The sequence below is a fragment of the Arabidopsis thaliana genome, chromosome 3 (genome assembly GCF_000001735.4).
Source record: "Arabidopsis thaliana chromosome 3, partial sequence".
Taxonomy (NCBI): domain Eukaryota; kingdom Viridiplantae; phylum Streptophyta; class Magnoliopsida; order Brassicales; family Brassicaceae; genus Arabidopsis; species Arabidopsis thaliana.
The window spans coordinates 10,188,083-10,204,951 of record NC_003074.8 but is presented as its reverse complement, the minus strand read 5'-3'; the positions used below and the strand labels follow the sequence as shown (position 1 = coordinate 10,204,951).

General features: G+C 34.2%; 3 protein-coding genes across 4 annotated transcripts; 2 read left to right on the top strand and 1 right to left on the bottom strand.

The window, feature by feature from the left end:
• The first annotated feature begins 4,905 nt into the window (after window positions 1-4,905).
• Window positions 4,906-11,475, top strand: GC6 (golgin Putative 6). The gene is made up of 20 exons (NM_113669.3): window positions 4,906-5,107; window positions 5,268-5,316; window positions 5,641-5,690; window positions 5,808-5,935; window positions 6,020-6,072; window positions 6,582-6,728; window positions 6,832-6,905; window positions 6,986-7,055; window positions 7,222-7,275; window positions 7,365-7,460; window positions 7,678-7,728; window positions 7,810-7,896; window positions 7,994-8,107; window positions 8,196-8,267; window positions 8,601-8,786; window positions 8,903-9,006; window positions 9,159-9,207; window positions 9,288-9,353; window positions 9,441-10,208; window positions 10,623-11,475. The coding sequence occupies exons 2-20, from the start codon at window positions 5,293-5,295 to the stop codon at window positions 11,172-11,174; spliced, it is 2,745 nt and encodes a 914-aa protein (NP_566820.1). The 5' UTR covers window positions 4,906-5,107; window positions 5,268-5,292; the 3' UTR covers window positions 11,175-11,475.
• On the bottom strand, window positions 11,452-12,658 carry AT3G27520 (cryptic loci regulator). Its single transcript, NM_113668.2, has 2 exons — window positions 12,031-12,658; window positions 11,452-11,951 (listed from the first exon to the last, which is right to left on the bottom strand). Exons 1-2 carry the CDS (start codon window positions 12,466-12,468, stop codon window positions 11,793-11,795), a joined length of 597 nt encoding a protein of 198 aa, NP_566819.1. The 5' UTR covers window positions 12,469-12,658; the 3' UTR covers window positions 11,452-11,792.
• Window positions 12,659-14,603: 1,945 nt separating this feature from the next.
• Window positions 14,604-16,818, top strand: AT3G27510 (Cysteine/Histidine-rich C1 domain family protein). 2 transcript variants are annotated; one of them, NM_001338890.1, is made up of 2 exons: window positions 14,604-16,200; window positions 16,271-16,800. In NM_001338890.1, the coding sequence occupies exons 1-2, from the start codon at window positions 15,390-15,392 to the stop codon at window positions 16,417-16,419; spliced, it is 960 nt and encodes a 319-aa protein (NP_001325535.1). In that variant the 5' UTR covers window positions 14,604-15,389; the 3' UTR covers window positions 16,420-16,800. The 2 variants fall into 2 exon arrangements, with proteins under 2 accessions (NP_001325535.1, NP_189388.2); NM_113667.4 differs by having other exon boundaries at window positions 14,608-16,818.
• The last annotated feature ends 51 nt before the right edge of the window (window positions 16,819-16,869 follow it).

Sequence of the window (16,869 nt, the reverse complement as noted above, 5' to 3'; positions counted from 1 at the left end):
GGTTTATGTGGTTTTAATTAGGTCGTCTTCGCTTCACAACAATAGTTAGCAATAGCGATAGCGACCACCAACATGTTTTATTGTTCGACATTGTAAAACGAAAGCATCTTCTATACTATAGTTATAAAATAAAAGTTATCTTATCTTGTTTAGCAAAAAAGAAATCAAGAAAATCATGTGTACCATGGATTTTAATTCAACAGGCTTGTATTCTAGTGGTACTCTTGCATTTTATGCTTGGAGGCACTTGGTTCAAATGCTTTTGGTAGAGAAAATATCATATATACTTTGCTAGCTCTGCTATAGTGGTTGGATGGAATGATGATAACCTAGGTCTCCAAGACGTAAATTTGCAGAGATTTAGAATAGATTTATGTTTGGAATTTGGAGCGTTGCTTATGAGTTAATTGATTACGGCCTTGTTTGGATGATCCGGTTCACCACAATGCAAATTTTATTAAAACATAGTATGTAAGTATTCTATGAGTTTACTGTTTACAAATCCATAAACTCTAAAATATTAAAGCACTTCCCATAATGTATCTTTAAGTGTAACTTAGGCTAATATCTTAGAATTAAATTCTGAAAAATAAATTAAAACAGATTAAAAACTAAGATTTGCTTCTTAGTTAAGAGTTTTTTTATAAGTAATAAAAACAGTTATGTGTCATGTTCCAAAATTTTAATTTTAATCATTGTTAAAATGCAAAGTTACGAACCATTGGAGATGATCTTAATCGTTGTCTAAATTTTTTATTGCACGTCGCTCACTGTTTCAAATTTAGTAAAAATATAAACTGTCAAATTCAAATTGCTTTAAGTTTAACTACAAATGTTCTTTCAAAATTAAATCATTTATGTTGCATAAATAAATCAACCATCCATCATGTATATAATGTATATATATATCGATGGGTCGTTCATACAAACAAAACCGAGGTTGTCATTATGTAGACAAGGACTAGAATATGAAAAATCTACCAAACTGAACATCACACATATTTGTGTGGTACAAGTTCTTACTATAGTTGAATATTTGCAAAAGACATGTGCAATCTTGTCGTCGTCGTTTATGGCCTAACTGATAGAAAAAGTAAAAGCAATATAGAATCAATCTAAATAATCCAATTACATGTTTACACATAACACATGTGGATGATGTAACTTTATATAGTACATTACTTTCAAAGTGTATCTTCTTAATAAAAATATTAATTAAGAGACTCCAAGACGTGCAACGAACATGCCTCATCCCCAGACCCCAGCGATGTATTACCACTCATATTGGATTTATTTGGAGACTTCATTTTCATCAAAGCATATTCTTTTATTCCCGTCACTATATAATTAGTTGTGATTGTTATCGTTTAGGCTTGGCCTAAACATGTTCCAAACTTTTAACTTTCTTTCATTAGTGTCTTGTGTGAAAATTTGCAATAGGTTTTGTAACAAGCTAAAAAACTTGAAGCAAGTTACATCCAAAAACTCGACAAGGTTGATAAATTTCAAAATTTGTTAAATATTAGAAGTTATAAACTAGTAAATTTAATCTTTTCAAGATTCCGTATTTATGCAAATTGAAATGATTATTATAGACTAACATATATATTTTTAAACAATTACGTCTATTGATCGTTATATTACATTTAAAAACGACTAGTTAGCCTTGTCAACAATGAATATTGTGGATATAACTTTTCTTACATATACCATTTCTTTGATTTCGACCACCATATATTCGTCCAATCAACTCATAAAATAACATCTAAAGTGACGCATTGGATACAAATACGTAAGCATAGACTTTACGTGCCAATGGTAAACACATCATCTAAATATGTCTTTTGTTAAGTCTCTGTCACTAACGATGTCTTCTTCTTTCTCTTTTGGTTAATTAGCATAAGTATCCGGGTTAAATCCTATTCATCCAAGAGCGAAGAAATAATGTATAGGCATGAGTATTCCGTAAACCTATGACAGGTAAAAACATTCGGCCTCAAGTCTAGGTAATTACAACTATATATCATCTTTGTTCGAATAAAATCTAAAATCTCTATGAGTTTACGCTAAAATATCTTCGACCATTATATTACACACGGATTAACGACGTCTTATTAGACCATTATCATTGTTATATTATTTTGCATTTTTTTTTTTTCATATAGAACTAATAGAAGTAAGCGAGTGAATAATTAATCTACGATTCTAACTCCACCTTAGTTTTTATTGATTGGTTCAATTCAAATCTTGCTTTCTTGAATATTGAATTTTGTTGACTATGCTAAGACGTAAATTTTAATATTTTCTGTCAGGTGGCTATTATTATTATTAATCATATATGTGAAAGTTGGTCAACTCTTTTCTCTATATGAGTGACACATCATCACACAAGAAAATGATATGTGTTATTCTACATTAATTAAATAAAAAAATCATTAAATCTAATTGAGGGAAAATCAAAAGTCTTTTGCTGTGTTAAATTCTCTATTAATCTCACTTTTAAAATGATTTTTTTAAAAACATTCAATAAATAAAAATCATAATAATGTATTAAGTACTACTTTCATTCTATTTTACTTATTGTTTGAGTTTTGTTTATCAATAGTTATTAATCCATAATGGCTAAAAATTTACGTGTGTTGTAGTTTAGATGTTTGCGATCTAACCTCATATTAATTTAGTAATTTTAGTTGGATATTTTCTTATTATTACGTTATGTGAATATGATTTATTATATGACATTCTTTCTGTTTATTTTTGTGCGGTCTGATAACTTGATAACATTGATATACAATTTTTTCACGTAATGGTCATCTGAGACATTAGACATATCCACACAAAATACGAGACTCTATATGGCTATTTGCAAGGGAAGAAAATTAAAGTGTTGACTTAAATTATTAGCATATCATGATGTGGTTGGTGTACTAGATGACGAAAAAATATATGGAATAAAGAATTATTTGTTAAAATTAAATTAGACAAGTTTCAAAATACATAAGTAATATAACTACATATTAATATATCATATAATTTTGTTGTATGTGTTCATGATAGTGAAATATTTGAATAATAGGTATATAAATATTCATATTATAGTAAAATTAATATTTCAAATTATAGATAAATTTAATCATAAAAACTTATAACTATATAAAATAGATATGAATTTATTAATTACAAATTAACACACACACAAATGAACATCAAAATCAACAAAAGACCATAATCATATATTCCAACAATTTTAAAAATAAAAACCCATGCATAGCATGAGTGTTCATCTAGAATAACAAATTAACTAATAATAACAAATATGTAGGTAATTTTATAAAAATTGTATATATAAAGATCATAAGTTTATAAATTATCTATATGTGGTGTAATCATATATATGAAAGTTGGCCAACTCTCTTTATATGAATGACACATCATCACTTAGCTTTTGCCACATGTCCACTTAATAATTAATGTAAGTTAATTGTTTATGGTGATTTATTATTTATTTATATATATTATAAATTTTTACATAATTAATTGTATGAATAATAATTTTCTTTTATTTTGTATGTTTTTTTTCTTAAATTAAATTATTTAATTGATTCTCATACTCTTGGATATTTTCCCCTAAATTTTATCATTTTAAGTCAAAATATGATTAAATAATTTTATAGTGGATTAGCTAATAGTTTCCGTAGGTTGTTCTTTTTCTATAGAATATATTAAAAATGGTGAGAAGTACTTGAGAACTCTAGCATCAAATTCTTGGACTCAAATCCTCACTGATAGAGTTTTTCGGTTATGGACTTCGTATTATTTTGTTTTGTTTTTGCAAAAGTGGCAACAATGAAAATTAAAAGAAGAAAATTATTTTACATTTATGTTTCAAAAAATCAATAAGGCTTATCAAGGTTTGGTTCTATTTGTCTATTTACTATAACTTAATAACTCTTTTTATTTAAACGAAACGACAGCCCGATAATCAATGCTTAATTTTCCTACTTAAATACTACCACAATGAATTTCAGAGCGGGTACTCCGATCTTCTTTGCATTTTGTCTTTTTTTTTTTTGGTTTAAGGTTGACACAAATGAAAAAAAATCTGAAAATAATGTTTACTAAGAAAATATTTTGTTAGGAATTTAAATGCAAAATGCAAAAAAAAAATGATGATTTATGGAGCTTAGTATCAAATAGGAATTCTGTCTTCTTGCCTATTAAAAAAATAACCTAAATTTTATATTTAAATACTTTTAAATTACGAAATATAAAGTGAAAGCCCGCACGTGGTGCGGATACTCATCTAGTTATTAATATTTGCCAAGATTTGTGTTGAAAACATTACGAGTAGGCCTTGGCAAATAAACAGAAACAACAGAACCAAAAATTTAAAAATAACTAAAAATTCGAAACCGAATCGGTACCGAACCGAATATTTTGGATAACCAAAAATATCTAAAATATAATTATATTTTTAAAAGTATTAGTTATTTTTAAACTAAATAATAAAAAAATACTTGAGAATATATATAAGTAAAAATACTCAAAAATCACTGAAAATATTCAAAAATAACCGAAATATACGAAAATATACGAAATAAAATAACCGAATGCATACTAAATTTAAAAACCGAAAAAAACAGAATCGAATTGAAACCAAACAAAAATTTCAAAATAATCAAATGGATACTAAATTTTAGAACCGAAAAAACTGATAACCGAACACCGATGACTAAAGTCTATGAGCATAACACAATCCACAAAAAATAAACCTCCACAGTTTTACTGGCTATGCCATAAAAGCCCACTGGACCTAAATGGGCCCATATTCAAGCATCCTGTAATCTCACAAGAGCTAGTTATCTGGTGCGGGCATGAGTATAATACGTTATCAATCTTCCTCTTCGACCATTAAAGAAGAAAAAAAACAATATCATCGTGACGAATCGAACGGTTTATCAGCTCTTCTGACTTTGCTTGAATAGATCGGTCAGGTGAAAAACACGAGAGACTCTGTGAAGAAGAGATCGCTGCGATCTATCACGGTTCCATTGCCTGGAGGATTCTTCTTCCTTGTTTTGATCTTGTTCTTATCAACATAGTCTGTGTAAGCTGTTCGATTCTCGCCATTTTCAATTTCTGTTTTCCCTCTCTGTGATAAATTTCGGAGTTCTAGGGTTTTGTAGTTTGATTCTCCGTTTTTGTACTGGTTTGTGTTGTTGCTATTTCAATTTTGGTTGAAAATTTCTTGATTTTTGTTGTTTCAGGTGATTTTATTGGCTATAACGAGATATGGATTTGGCATCCCGTTATAAGGTGAATATCTTTCTTCGATTGTGAGCTTAATTTCAGCTGTCAGGTTTTCAGGGTGATTAAATTCTGTTTTGGATCGAATGCATGTTTCCTTCTTGTTTCCGTGTTTTCGAATAGCTGTATTTGTTGAGAGGAGTCTGTTTTGCATTTGCTCGGTGTTGATTCCAATATGAATTTTAGTAGTTTCTCAATGGTGTAGAAAGAGTGACTGGTAGTTTACTAATCATGAGGATGGCAGAGAGCTTTATACTATATTTCCATGGCATTTTAACAGCAGCATTATTAAAGTTTCCCGGTGTTTTTAACTTGTTTTACGAACTTTTACAGGGGGTTGTTGGAATGGTTTTTGGCGACAATCAATCTTCTAATGAAGACAGGTACATTTTCTTCTCTTTTCTTTGCCATGAGTCGGGAGATATAGGCTATCATGGCTCGTAAGTATGTCGAGAAATGAAGTAATGAGGATTGGATTTTTATTTGGTGTATTTTTGTAGTTACATTCAACGCCTGCTGGATCGTATAAGTAATGGTACCTTGCCTGACGATAGGAGAACTGCTATAGTAGAACTTCAGTCTGTTGTCGCAGAAAGTAATGCTGCTCAATTAGCTTTTGGAGCAGCCGGTATGTGTCTTTCTGTTTTATGTTATGTGTCTGATTGATTGTGAGATAAAATCTAAAGTTACAATTTACATTCTGTCATTTCAGGATTTCCTGTGATAGTGGGCATCCTAAAGGATCAACGAGATGATCTTGAAATGGTGCTGTACCCTTATTTTTTTTTTCCATATTTCTTTTGTTCTCTCTCAGTTTGTGCATAGTGCTGTTTGTCCTTACGTCATAGCACAATCTCTTGTCCTCACTTTATGGAAAATGTGGTAAAAATCGTTGAAGCAAAGTTTGTTAAAGATGGATTTTTTTTTTTTGCTCCAAACAAAGTAGTTTTGGGTGAGTAGCATTTGTAATTCTACTTTTCGTAGTCCTTGCTAATAGTGTAGCGATGTATAATTCAGAATCAGAATAGGTCCACAAGTCCAGGGGAAAATCAATTGGAAAGGAAAATGTTGTAAATTTCCTTCAGTATGGATTCTGGTCTAGTGTAGATTCTTAACCATGAAAGTTGCACTTATAAATCTCTTGTTGTTTTACTTTGGGATTATCCATTGAATTTCTTGTTAATGTTACCGTTTTGTGCTTTTCTTCAACTTATATTTTTGTTGACTGTCCAGGTTCGAGGTGCCTTAGACTTATAATTTTGTTGACTGTCCAGGTTCGAGGTGCTTTAGAAACTCTTCTTGGCGCTCTAACGCCAATCGATCATGCAAGGGCACAGAAGACTGAAGTCCAGGCAGCTCTTATGAACTCCGACTTGCTCTCCCGTGAAGCTGAAAATATCACTCTTCTTTTGAGTTTGCTGGTTAGAGTTTACTCAATATTTTCGAAATAGAAAAAGTTATTTTTTAGTTTTGTTTGTTTTTTATGTGTGCATCCTATGGTTAATTTTCCTGGTGGTATGACAGGAGGAAGAAGACTTTTATGTTCGATATTACACTCTTCAGATTTTGACAGCTCTGCTTATGAACTCTCAAAACAGGTATGTATCTTAGGATGTACTATCTCTGTGTCATTTTTCTATCTGTATGCTATAGAGACTGTTGCTGACTGTCTCTTCAGGTTGCAGGAAGCTATTTTGACCACTCCTCGCGGTATTACTCGGCTCATGGATATGCTAATGGATAGAGAGGTAAATAATTAATTATTTATTGGATATGTATGATCTTTCCATTGTTTACGTAAGACTCTGACCTCTTTAACCTCCTGTCAACCTCAAATAGGAGGTTATGAGACGGTAAACTCTGGAAGGGAACAATATCATGTTTGTAATTTTTTTTTTGGTGTATGCCTTATAGGTAATCCGGAACGAGGCTTTGTTGCTTCTTACGCACTTGACTCGTGAAGCAGAGGTGAGACCTCCTGGTTATATTTGTAACTGTTCCTTTTCTTCTGCCTTGAGCCGAGGGCAGCCATTGATCGATCAATTTTACATTTGTAGGAGATCCAAAAAATTGTTGTCTTTGAAGGTGCTTTTGAAAAGATTTTTAGCATCATTAAGGAGGAAGGGGGGTCAGATGGCGATGTGGTTGTGCAGGTGACCAGTTGCTCTTTTAAAAATATTTATAGCACTTGTAATCTGTTAAAAATTTGGCATATAAAAAGGATAAATGAAGAACCCATTCTCCTATTTAGGCCTAAACATTATTGGCTTTTACATTTCCATATGTCAGCATACTTTGGGATTGCCTGCTTATGCTAAACTTCAAATTCCTTGCCCGTGCACTTGCACTAATCTTGTTCTTTATATACAGGACTGTCTGGAGTTGTTGAACAATCTTCTTCGCAGCAGTTCATCTAACCAGGTTTTGAAGCTTTGTTTCTGGTCTTGATTTTTCTGATTAATTTACTAGATCCAACATATGCTAATATTTGAACTTATACAGATATTACTAAGGGAAACCATGGGTTTTGAACCTATCATTTCAATTCTAAAACTGCGAGGGATTACATATAAGTTCACCCAGCAAAAGGTTAGATCATAGAGTGCTTCTCCCATTATGGATTTATTTTACCAGCTTGTGCAATTTTGTTAATCTTTGTCCTTCTGAATGAACAAATTCCCAGTAGACTGTTAATCTGCTTAGTGCACTGGAGACCATCAATATGCTGATCATGGGACGTGCAGACACGGAGCCTGGAAAAGATTCAAACAAGCTGGCAAATCGAACAGTTTTAGTTCAGGTTTGTTATGATATTCAAATGTTATGATTCCTTATTGTGGACAGGATCGAATATGTTTCTTATTCTATCATATTTGATCCAATAACAGAAAAAACTGCTAGACTACCTACTGATGTTGGGTGTTGAAAGCCAATGGGCGCCTGTTGCTGTTCGCTGCATGGTAAGCAAATCATCTTTATTCGAAATCTTCTTCCTTAGCCCCTTCCCTTTTTTTGTTAGTATTCATATTTCATTGTATATCGAAATTTCATTCCTGATTTGCGCAACTGTCAATAAGTTGGAATAGTTTCATTCAGATTCTAGAATTCAGCTGTTGAACATTGTTTCTAGGTTGACCATGGGAACTGATATACTTACAGTGATCTATTAGCAGTTTTTTTCTAGAGATTGTTGCACTTTCTTTTTAGCCAATTGCTGAACAGTTGTCTGAAGCAAGTATTTTATTGATGTTTTTTTCTAACTGGTCTTTTGCATTGTGATTCTTTGCTGCTAGACATTTAAATGCATTGGAGATCTAATTGATGGACATCCTAAGAACCGTGATATCCTTGCTAGCAAAGTTCTTGGTGAAGATCGGCAAGTAGAACCTGCACTCAATTCTATCCTCCGGATCATTTTACAGACGTCCAGTATTCAAGAGTTTGTTGCAGCTGATTACGTTTTCAAGACATTCTGTGAGGTTTGAAACTTTTTTTCCTATAGATTTTTAGTTCATAGTCTAATGTGATATTGCTTCTTCTAATATAGTATGTGATTGGATCTTTATCTAGAATCTCATTCACTAAACGTTTTCAGAAAAATACTGAGGGTCAAACAATGCTAGCTTCGACTTTAATACCTCAACCACATCCCACATCCCGAGATCATCTAGAAGATGATGTTCACATGTCATTTGGAAGGTTCCATCTTCTTTTCTTTCTTCTGCGGCTTTCGCAGTGTTGTTTTGAAGGGATCTCACTCTTCATTCTCATTGCGAGTTTGCATGGTCCTCCAACTTTGACCTACTTCTCTTGTATTAAAACTTATCCAACTTTTTTTCTATATGTGTCAGTATGTTGTTACGAGGCCTTTGTTCTGGTGAAGCTGATGGTGATCTTGAGGTAAAATTGTTTCTCTCTGTTGGATATTAATTTAAAAGCATTCCGGAACTTACAGTTATTTTTTTACTTCTTAAAAACAGACATGTTGCAGAGCTGCAAGCATTCTTTCTCATGTTGTCAAGGACAATCTTCGGTGCAAGGAAAAGGTAACAAAGTCATCACTTTAAACTTATTTTCTGTACGCAATATTTTTGTTTTTCCTGCATTGACTGACTTTTTGGGAAACTCAATAGGCTTTGAAAATCGTACTTGAATCACCGATGCCGTCCATGGGAACTCCAGAGCCTCTCTTTCAGAGGATTGTCAGATACCTGGCTGTTGCTTCTTCCATGAAAAGCAAAGAGAAATCAAGCACACTGGGGAAATCATATATTCAACAGATCATTTTAAAACTGCTGGTGACATGGACTGTTGATTGTCCGACTGCAGTTCAGTGCTTTTTAGATTCCCGCCACCACCTAACGTTTTTGCTCGAGCTGGTAACAGACCCAGCTGCAACAGTTTGCATAAGGGGATTGGCGTCTATTCTATTGGGAGAATGCGTCATTTACAATAAATCAATTGAGAATGGTAAAGATGCTTTTTCTGTAGTTGATGCTGTGGGCCAGAAGATGGGGCTGACATCATACTTCTCAAAGTTTGAAGAGATGCAGAACAGCTTCATCTTCTCTCCCTCCAAGAAACCTCCACAGGGTTATAAACCGTTGACAAGAACACCCACGCCGAGTGAAGCCGAGATTAATGAGGTGGATGAGGTAGATGAAATGGTTAAAGGGAATGAGGATCACCCAATGCTCTTATCTTTGTTTGATGCTAGTTTCATAGGCTTAGTGAAGAGCTTGGAAGGTAACATCAGAGAAAGAATCGTGGATGTGTATAGTCGGCCAAAAAGTGAGGTGGCTGTAGTACCAGCAGATTTGGAGCAGAAGAGCGGAGAAAATGAGAAAGACTACATCAACCGCTTGAAAGCCTTTATAGAGAAACAGTGCTCGGAGATTCAGGTATGTCCCTCTTCAGAACTGTCTATGCTACTGAGTATAATACTGTTAGCATATCTGAAAATATATACTATTTTGGTGTTGATTGCAATTAAAAGAAGACAAATCTTGAGATTCATCACAAGTAACATGAAATTTAAAAATAGATGAAAAGTTCAGGGGGTTCAACTAAAAATATGGGTATTAGGAAGCATTGCTTATTGCTGAAACGGAATATAGGAAGCACTAAGTTTTGGCTAAGATGGGACTATTTAGAATTGGTCTTATGTTCTCAGCTGGATATCAAACAATATTCAGACAATAGGTCTCTGAATTGATGTGATAAATATATGTTGAGGTTAACCGTTCAAAAAAGAAATCTCAACATCAGTTGTTCCTGACAGAGCTTCTTGTTGTTGTGACCTCTGTGTTTTACAGAACCTTCTTGCTCGAAACGCTGCTTTGGCAGAAGACGTAGCTAGCTCTGGCAGGAACGAGCAATCTCAAGGATCAGAGCAAAGAGCAAGTACAGTAATGGACAAAGTTCAGATGGAAAGCATCAGACGAGAACTCCAAGAAACATCTCAGCGTTTAGAGACAGTGAAGGCTGAAAAAGCCAAGATCGAGTCTGAGGCATCAAGTAACAAGAACATGGCTGCAAAACTTGAGTTCGACCTAAAAAGCTTATCGGATGCATACAACAGTCTAGAACAGGCGAATTACCATCTTGAGCAGGAAGTGAAATCCTTGAAAGGAGGAGAGAGTCCCATGCAGTTTCCTGATATAGAAGCCATCAAGGAAGAAGTGAGAAAAGAAGCTCAGAAAGAGAGCGAAGACGAGTTAAATGACTTGTTAGTATGTTTGGGACAAGAGGAAAGCAAAGTCGAGAAACTAAGCGCGAAGCTGATAGAATTAGGAGTTGATGTTGATAAGCTTTTAGAGGATATTGGAGACGAATCAGAAGCTCAAGCGGAATCTGAAGAAGACTGACCATTGAACAAGTTGTAGAGATTTTATATCCTCTAAAATGCTCTCTCATCAGGGAATGGAACTTGTACAGTCTTGGGTGATTTATTTCGATATTTGACAATTCTCTTTGCTTAATCTTTTAGTTATAACTCTTTAATTTATCTACCAAACTTCTTAGATTGCTTGAAACATACACATCTTAACAATGAAACACAATGTGGTTTTAAGTTACTGCAGGTTGTTATGCTTTTCATATTTTGTTGAAACAATCAAACAAGTACTCAGTTCAATTAGTGTTTGCCTTCAAAATATTCATGATTTATAGAATCCGAGGTATGGCAAAAATAGATACATAATTCTTGAGCATAGGAAGGATTCAATCTAAGACAAACTTACCTGAACCCATATCTATATCCAAACCCCGAACCCGAAACCGTACCGGAAAAACCAGTATAAAACTGAAGCTTTTTTTGAAAATTGAGGATATAACTGACTAAAATCCGGATAGAACACCCCCTAATTCGAGCCTAACACACAAAATCACTCTACAATTGCAACAAAACACAACACACACGCATTGTACAAAGTAAACATAAGTAGAGAGCTCAGATAAACCACATAAGAGGACTAATTTAAGTGTTAATCACCACAAAGCGATGCCATTAGATCCGTTGGTGAGCTCCATATGGGAAGATCAAAGAAGGACTGCTTCGTTTCTTCTTCTTCCACTCTACATATGTTCTCTGTAACTTCACATAGCTTTGAGACTTCGTTGATTACCGCTTCTTGTCTTTCCACCTGCAAAATTTCAAAATTCAAATTTCAAAAACGAACCAATTTCAAAACTTTCATCGAATTGAGTCCAAACCCTAATTACCGTAAAAAGAAGTTGGTCGAGCATAGACGACGGCGACTTAGAAGCATCTTCTCCGCCAAATTCTCGGCCTCCTTCTGTTGTAGAGGAAGAATTCCCAGGAAACGACATCGTTTCGTTCGCATTTAACCTCTCTTCTCTTTGCGCCGTTTGAAATCGATCTGCTTTCTCTTGCATAGCATTGAAACTATTCGATAAAATCTCCCACTGGTCGATCTCACTCTGGTACTTTCTTTTGAGCTTCACCAGTAATCTCTTCTTCCGTATCCTTCGATTCCTCTCTTCTACCACCCGATCTAACTCCGGATCCGGCGGTTTTGATGTTTCTTCAGCGTCGGCGAAACGGGTTCGCTTTTTTCGATTGTAAACGAAGCCATCGTCTTCGTAACATTCCCAATCTTCGTCTCCGTCTATGGAACTCGTTGACATCGGTGAGTCCATTCGCCGTAGAGATGCAGTGGAGCGGGAAAATTCTGAGTAGCGAATTTCAGAAAAAAGTGAGTGACTTTGGATCTCGAAACTGAAAGATTTTAGAGATTAGCTTCGGATTCACCAAACTCCCGTTATCGTTAAATGCTTATGGGCCGATAACTAAATACTTAAGGCCCAATAGTATATTCGTGTAAAATATAAGTTAACCCACAAAAAAGCCAATTATTAAGCACACCGTTTAATACCGTTCTTAACATTATTATAGCACACACCATGGTCTTTATTTAATGACTAATCTCGAATGTGTTATCGACGGCTCAATGTTAGCTGTCATGACATTGACTTCTTCCTTCAATGATCAAGATTCATACAACTGCTGAAATAAATATTTCTTTTATCTTCAGTGTAATGATTTTCTATTATTTAATTAAAAAGAAAGAAAGAAAACTTGTCTATTGAGAGTTCTTAGAAGAGCAAAGATACAAAAATGAATAAGTCAAAGTAAACTAACTAACATGGCAGGCCAAACTTCGATATTAGCGTTTAAATTAAACAAAGACTAACAAATATTAAAATAGGAATCAATACAGTATGGTTTTTTCAAGTTGACATCTCATTTTAATTATCATCAATAGAAAACATTTTCATTCATACAAATCAACGTGCTTCAGTTTACCATATCAGCTTTCCTACCACATAAATATTTTATTTATTAAAACACATTATTTTTAGAAAAACAACCAATCAAATTTAAACAAATAGTATACACACTGAGTACAACTTTATATAACAAAATATAAATTACTCTGTTTTATAATTCAATATTTACAAAAAAAATTTTATCCTCTTTATTTTTGAAAAAGTTGTTTGATATCAATTGGTTTTTAGAGAACAACATGTATGAGGTAAATCTAATAAATAGTTTACACTGCATATAGCTTTTGTATAATTTTGTTTCAATATAAGTATTTATGGTTCTTCGGATTTTGTATTTTATTTTTGTTCATGTTTTAATTTAAATTTTTTTTATATAAATGTCTATATTTAGGATTGTTAAAACTGGGTTAAAATCCGATGGATACCCAAAATATATGTTTATTATTAAACATGCATGAGACTTGTTTTTTGTATTAAAAAAAAAACAGATTTAAAATAGGTGGATACCCAAAAAAAATATAATTTTACTCGGATTTACCCTATAAAAAATTTTGGGTACCCACCGAGTTTTTTCTTTCTTAAAGTGATGTAGTTTCACTTCCCTAGAACTAAAACACGAGCCTCAAATTCTATTGAAGCACAAACTCAGTTTATTTCTTTAATCGATTGATTAATATCGAGAGATATCTCATTTTTTTTTGTCATCTGCTTTTAATAAAAACTCAAAAGAGTTATTTATGTGAAATATTGTTTACATAGATAATTTGATGCGGCTCAGAACGGATTTTCCGTGCCAAATTATTTATTTTTACATTTGCGATTCTCTTTCAAGAGAATAAAGATAAAGAGAAGTATGAAAACTCATCCTTGTCGCTCAGAAATTCCTTTTATTTTGAAAATGCTGGCTATTCAGTTGGGGAAGACACCATCTTCACCAGGTTTGAACAGTCTGTAAAGAACGCTACATCTTGATTATCTGCACCGATCATACACTTCATCGCCCAAAGAAGAGCTTCGACTTTTGATGGAGTAGGAGAGACTTCTACGGAGATTAACAGCGCCCATACTTGATGTTTCGTCATTTGATGATGTATAAAACCATCATAATCCTGAAAACTTATCACTCTCTTTCGAGGATCTGTATACGAAATCCTGCATACACATTATCTTCTGAGATATATTCTAAACAACGATATAATTTAGGTATAAATTTAAACATAGTACAATTATGAAAGTATAAAAAAACAGATTTCCCATTATAATGATATCAAATCTTCTTTTACCTTGAGGGCAACATTTTTTTGTTATTTAATTAAATTTGAAATAAACAAATTAACATGACATACACAAACTTAGCGGGACAATCAATACTAAATAGTGCTTAAATTAAACGAATGGTAGCGACGTGCCCACTAGTTGTCAACGTTAACGTCAGATATGATAATATAAATGAACAACTATATTGATCCATTATTATTACACAAAACCAAAGTGATTTTATTCCAACAATAAATTTGCATTCTCTCCATCTCTGCTAACCGCAACAGCCATGACTTATGTGCTAGAAGGACACGAGCATCGTGTATCCGACGTTAACGAAGGTTTTGAATGCGATGCTTGCAATCGATCCTACGGTGATGGCTACTCATGTGGTGAATGCAAGTTTACGATACACAAGAAATGTGTATTCGTGTTCAACATACAAGCGAGAATCAACCACCCTTCTCATGATGGGCATAGTCTTGAGTTTCTGACAACCGGAGCTCCTGATCACACAGACCCGAAATGCCATCTATGCGGTAAAAACACGAAGCGCCTTCTCTATCATTGCTATGATTGTAAAGTCAATTTGGATATCGATTGCATAATTGATTCCTTGTGTGCTCGATCTGATCTGAATATGGAGTGGCACCACCATCCCCTACTGATGGTTGACTTAAAAGCTTCTCTTATGTCATGCGACTTTTGTCATGGTACTAGCAAACATGGATATTGCTGCCCTCGTTGCAGGTTGGTGATTCATGAGGGATGTGTCTCTGTATTTGAATCACCAGAGATTATTCACCCTTCTCATGTCAGACACCCTCTTAAGCTTATCTCCAGTGGAGCTCCAGATTATACGGACCGAAGTTGTGATATATGTGGAGGCACTACTGGGAACTTACTATATCATTGTGATATATGTAAGTTCAGCTTGGATCTGGATTGCGCGACTGAAGGCCCTCCACCAGTTTCTCTATCAAATATGAAGATCCATAAGCATACACTCACACATGCCAAAATTGATCTCCTTCGTGTGTGATGCTTGTGGGACGAAAGGCGATCGTTCTCCTTACATCTGTGTTCAATGTGATTTCATGATCTTCCATCAAAAGTGTGCTCGTTTACCACAGGTTATAAACGTCAATCACCATGACCACCGCGTTTCCTTCAAATATCCGCTTGGTCCTGGAGAATGGAGATGTGGAGTTTGTTGGGAAGAGATTGATTGGTCATATGGGGCTTATTCTTGTTCTGTTTGTCCTCGTTATGCTATTCATTCACTATGTGCAACAAGGAGAGACGTATGGGATGGGAAAGAGCTTAATAGAGTACCGGAAAAGGTTGAATATATCGAACCATTCAAGAGAAATGATGACAACACAATCACTCATTTTGCTCATGAACATAACCTCACGAGCCTCGGTCAAGGTGGTGAAGAAAGTAGCTTGTGTGGAGGATGTGTTTGTCCCATAGGTTCTTGCACATTCTACAAGTGTTTAGAATCGAAATGCAGTTTCATTCTCCATGAAACGTGTGCTAATCTACGTAAGAAGAAACGGCATTTTCTGAGCCCACAACCTTTGACGCTTTGCCTCGAAAGTTACCTCCTCCCATATTCTTGCGAAGCTTGTCATCAAGTTTTTTTCCACGGATTTAGTTACTCTACATATTTAAGAAAATCCTTGGACATATTTTGCAGTTCAATTACCGTGCCATTAATCCATGGAAGTCACGATCATCATTTACTCTACCTCAAACAACGATTCGGTGACGTGAAGACTTGCCAGAGCTGCGGCATGGATGAAACAGAAGTTGTCATAGGTTGTATGAAATGTGATTACTTTTTGGATTTCCGTTGTGCCACTCTACCATTAACAGTAACGCTACCCAGGTACGATGATCATCCACTCACTCTATGTTATGGTGAGGAAAAGGCAAGCGGAAAATATTGGTGTGATATTTGCGAAAGAGAAACAAATCCAAAGACTTGGTTCTACACTTGTAAAGATTGCGGGATCACTTTACATGTCTTTTGCGTAGTTGGAGATATCATATACGCCAAAGAAGGGAAACATATTATCTATGATGATAACAGTTTGCTGTCTAACAATAGCTCTTCACGACCACTTTGCCACAACTGCCATTGCCGTTGCCCAGGTTCCTTCATTCTTAGGGCAGAAAAGTGGGGCTACAGTGAAAAAAGGAGAGAAGTCAAATTCTTTTGTTCTTATTATTGTTTCATAATCTCGGGGTACGCCGAAAGGGAGGTCTCCAAAATTAAGTTGAGAAGTCCTCCTTGGACAATTGGAAATCAAATCCAATTGATGGAGTAGCAAAACCATCAATAAAACTAGTACGTCGAACATAAGTGAGAAATAGATGATTTATGTTTTCTTTCTCTTTCTTTCTTTCTTTCTTTTTTTTTTTTTTTTTTTTTTTTTTTTTTTTTTTGTTATGTTATTTGCTTCCGTTAGAAATAAGAGGAGAATC